Raw genomic sequence first — 4170 nt, 5'->3', positions numbered from 1 at the left:
TCCTTTTACTTGTAACTACACCTTTTCTGTCTTAAAATTCATAAAAAATTGTTTTTGGATGGTTTGGGGAGCCTGGAACGGATTAATTATATTGCAGTTAATTTCAATGGGGAAAATAATTAATTTTTAAAACGAGTAAATTGCACAACTAGTGCTGTACCCAATAAGTAGAATATTTCTGCAATAGAAAATACAAAACCAGAGTAAAATATTGCATATATCAAATGCTACAAATGTGTTCCCGATAGTGCAGTAGAAACACGCAATAGGGATAAAATTAATGATATTGGGGCTTAATAAGTGAAAACAAATAGAACTAGTAAAACTGACCTTTCAGAAGTTTAGGTTTTGAAGATTCCAAAGGTGTTTCACATGTGTAGTATGTCGCATCCTCGCAAGTGGGATTGTAATTCCAGCATAAAACCTGACCTTTATCACCTACAATTTCAGTACAGTCGAAACCTTCCTGCATGATTGTTTTCTCATAGACACCCTTCTTGTATTTAAATTTTACAACGGTATGGTTTTGATTTTGCACCAGAAAAAACTCAACAAGATTTGGCACATCATAGACACATATTATACCAATTTCACCAACGGTTACAAAGTCGATACCCACAAGAGGGAATATATCGATAAGTTCAACAACTGTGTAGAAAAAAAGAAAAAGGAATGAATCAAAGGAAGTGTTTTGTAATAAAACACAACTGCATTTACAGAACAATTTGAGAGAAGAAGAAGAAGAAGAAGAAGAAGAAGAAGAAGAAGAAGAAGAAGAAGAAGAAGAAGAAGAAGAAGAAGAAGAATATAATGATGACTATAAAAAAGTAGGAGAAAGATGACCAATAGAAATTATGAGTGTAAATTTGAATATGGATTGCATTGTGCTCAAATAAATTTTGCATAATGTCTTGTAATGCTCTTTTTTAATGTTTATTGTTGTCGTCATTTAGGGCACAATGAAACTCCCAATTTTCCCTATGTTACAGTCACTCCCAAAATTACTTGGGAAATTTCTGAGTAATATTAAAATCCCTACGTAAAATTCAAATTCAGTTCATTACACTTTCTCTTTCTCTCTCTCATCCACACGTTTTCTCTCTCTCTCTCTCTCTCTCTCTCTCTCTCTCTCTCTCTCTCTCTCTCTCTCTCTCTCTTTCTCTTTCTCTCTCAGTATTACACTCACACACGCACACACATATACCTGGTAACAATATACATAGCTTTTCCGTGCGTGTGTGTGTGTGTGTGTTTGTGTTTGTGTGTGTATGTGCGTGCATGCGTGCGTGTGTGTGTGTGTGTGTATGTGTGTGTATGTGTGTGTGAGTGAGTGAGTGGGTGAGTGTGAGTGTGTGTGCATAAATTTATTCTTCCTTTATTTCAGCATGTCATAATTGTCTTTTTAAGCGACTGAAATCAGTAGCAAATTTTGATAGAAATTTAAACACTTTCTTTCTTTTAGACATGGTACAGTGTTCTAAGTATTTTCATCCTGTTGATCTCTTTTTTTACATATAAATTTACTCGTATGAAACCCCTAATGCTGTGTTCGCATCCAATAAGTCCTCTTCCCAAGCTAATCTGTCATATGTCTCAACTTTTCTTTCTTCCTTATCGCATACCTTGTTGTCTGCTAGGTATGCTATATCAATTATCCAGCATAGTTTGTTTTCTTTCTCAATTAACACTATGTCTGGCTTCCTATTCTCTATCTCATGGTCGCACTGAATCATAAATTCCCGTAGGATCTTTGCATTTTTATTTTCGATGATACCTTCGGGTTTGTTGTCGGACCAATTTTTGGTTCTGTCAAGTCCATACTTGTTGCAAAGTGTCCAATGGACAAGCCTGGCTATATTGTCGTGGCGTCTCTATATTCTATCTGGGCTAGTGGCGTACATTGGCTGGTAATATGCCATACAGTTTCACTGATTTGTCCACAGATTCTGCACTTATCACTTTCTGCTGTGTTGTCTATTCTGTATCTAATGTAGTTTGTTCTTAGTGCTTGCTCATGGGCAACACAGGTTAGAGCCTCTGTTTCCGGTTTTAAATCACTTTTAATCATCCTTAGCCATCTTTTTTTTTATTCTTTCTGGGTTAGTGGCGTACATTGACTGGTAATATGCCATACGGTTTCACCATTTTGTCAACAAGTTCTGCACTTTCTGATGTGTTATCTATTCTGTATTTGATGTAATTCGTTTTTAGGGCTTGCTCTTGGGCAGCACAGATTAGAGCCTCCGTTTCCGGTTTTAAATCACTTTTAATCATTCATAGCCATCTTTTCTCTCTGTCTATCTGTCTATCTCATGTGTTTGCGCGCGTGCGCTGAAGGGGAGAGGGAGACACTGAGAGTGAAAGAGCGGAAAAGCAGATTCTACCTTCAATTCCTCGTGTATTTGTTATGTATCAGTTGATATGATAGCCAGATGATTTTACGTGGCGAAGGGTGTGTAGTACTGCCACAATCTAATTATTGGCGGGCTGAGATTAGCATGTCCTATCAGGTACTATAGTGATACAGGCAACCGTCCAGCATTCCTTTGGGCAGCTGTCCAGCAAACCTCGACCTCCCTGAGCTCTGGGAAGGTAAAGGCGATCCACGTCTGCCTTTGGATGGTGCATCATATTACAAGTCAGTAGCTTGCGGATTTTTCTATCAATTTTCATTATTTCACTGGTATTCCAGTTAAGCACATTGAAGCTATAAAGAACAACTGGGGCTGCTAAGGAATTTATGGCTAACACCTTATTATATGCATTCAGCTCAGTCTTCAGAAATGCTCGAACTCTTCTATAACATTCCTTCCTAACCTTCTCTTTCATGCTTGCATGCTGGATACCAGAGCCTTCATTAATTCCTACGTATTTATAGGTTTGTTCCTGCCCAAATTCCTTTATTACTGTTTTGACATCTAATTCTATTGAACTTGACTTTACCAGTTTCCCTTTCTTAAAAGTGGCTTTGGCACACTTTTCAATGCCAAAATCCATCGCGATATCATCACTGAATCCTTTCACACTGTGTAGTAGTCCTTCAAGCTCTTCATCATCTTTGTCATATAGTTTTAAATCATCCATATAAAACAGATGGCTTGTTTTCCTGTTGTCAATTTTGTAGCCTTACCCTGTTTTATTCAGTTCAGTTGAGAGTGGTATTAGTACTATGCAGAAAATTAGTGGTGAAAGTGAGTCACCTTGGAAAATGTCATAGTTTATGCTAATATTGTTTGAGCGCAATACTCCATTAGAATGATATAATTGGAGCTTCGTGTTCCGTAGTGACATATTATACTTTAAAAAATCTGAAATCACAGGAAAAATTTTGAAAATGCCCACCGATTTCAGAATCCACGAATATGGTATACTGTCAAAGGCTTTAATATAATCAATCCATGAAGAGCTGACATTTCTGCGCTTGTTGATGTTATTATTATTATTATTATTATTATTATTATTATTATTATTAATATTCTTATTATTCAGGACACTGATTGGAATCGAACTCGGAATCTTGGGGTTAGTAACCCGCGCTTTGAACCACTACGCCATTTGCCAGTGGGCATATAATAATAATAATAATAATAATAATAATAATAATAATAATAATAATACCATCGAAAAATACCTTAGGAATGAGAACGCAAGGTTCGAAATTTCCCCAAGACATCTGATGAAGGCTGGAGGGTATATCAGCCGAAGCGTTGTGTTAACAACAAACAAGATGAGGACAAATATCCGTCAAATGTAAATAATGTAAATAATATACATAATTCCTATCTCTTAAATATAGAACTGTATACGAATAAACATCCAAAAATAAGGGAATTAAGTACATAAAATACAATCGAAGCTACTTTCCAGGTCAATGATATCTTGATTTTATGAAGCTTGCATTGTTATTAGGAGATCCCATGTTAACACCTTGGGGATTCGATCAAAATGCATAGAAAATACAGTTCGATAGGAAAACTTATTTGGAAAGAAGTAAAAGAAAAAGAACATGTGTGTGTGTGTGTGTGTGTGTTTTGGGTCTGTGCGTGCTTGCATGTGAATGTATGTATGTATATAAATGTATATATATGTGTGTGTGTGTGTATATATATATATATATATATATATATATATAGAGAGAGAGAGAGAGAGAGAGAGAGAGAGAGAGAGAGA

The 4170-nt window shown here is 36.0% G+C and overlaps 1 protein-coding gene across 2 annotated transcripts in view; it reads right to left on the bottom strand.

Moving 5' to 3' along the window:
- The window catches only part of LOC106880707 (uncharacterized), a 31434-nt gene that overhangs the window by 26288 nt on the left and 976 nt on the right, over positions 1–4170 (bottom strand). For both annotated transcript variants that reach the window (XM_014930783.2, XM_014930782.2), the window contains exon 2: positions 331–648. In XM_014930783.2, the coding sequence (XP_014786269.1) occupies positions 331–648 (318 nt within the window). The remainder of the gene's footprint in view (positions 1–330; positions 649–4170) is intronic.

Source organism: Octopus bimaculoides, chromosome 20 (genome assembly GCF_001194135.2).
Source record: "Octopus bimaculoides isolate UCB-OBI-ISO-001 chromosome 20, ASM119413v2, whole genome shotgun sequence".
Classification (NCBI taxonomy): Eukaryota; Metazoa; Mollusca; class Cephalopoda; order Octopoda; family Octopodidae; genus Octopus; species Octopus bimaculoides.
Note: the sequence above shows the minus strand (reverse complement) of the source record. Positions and strands in the feature narration are given on the sequence as shown.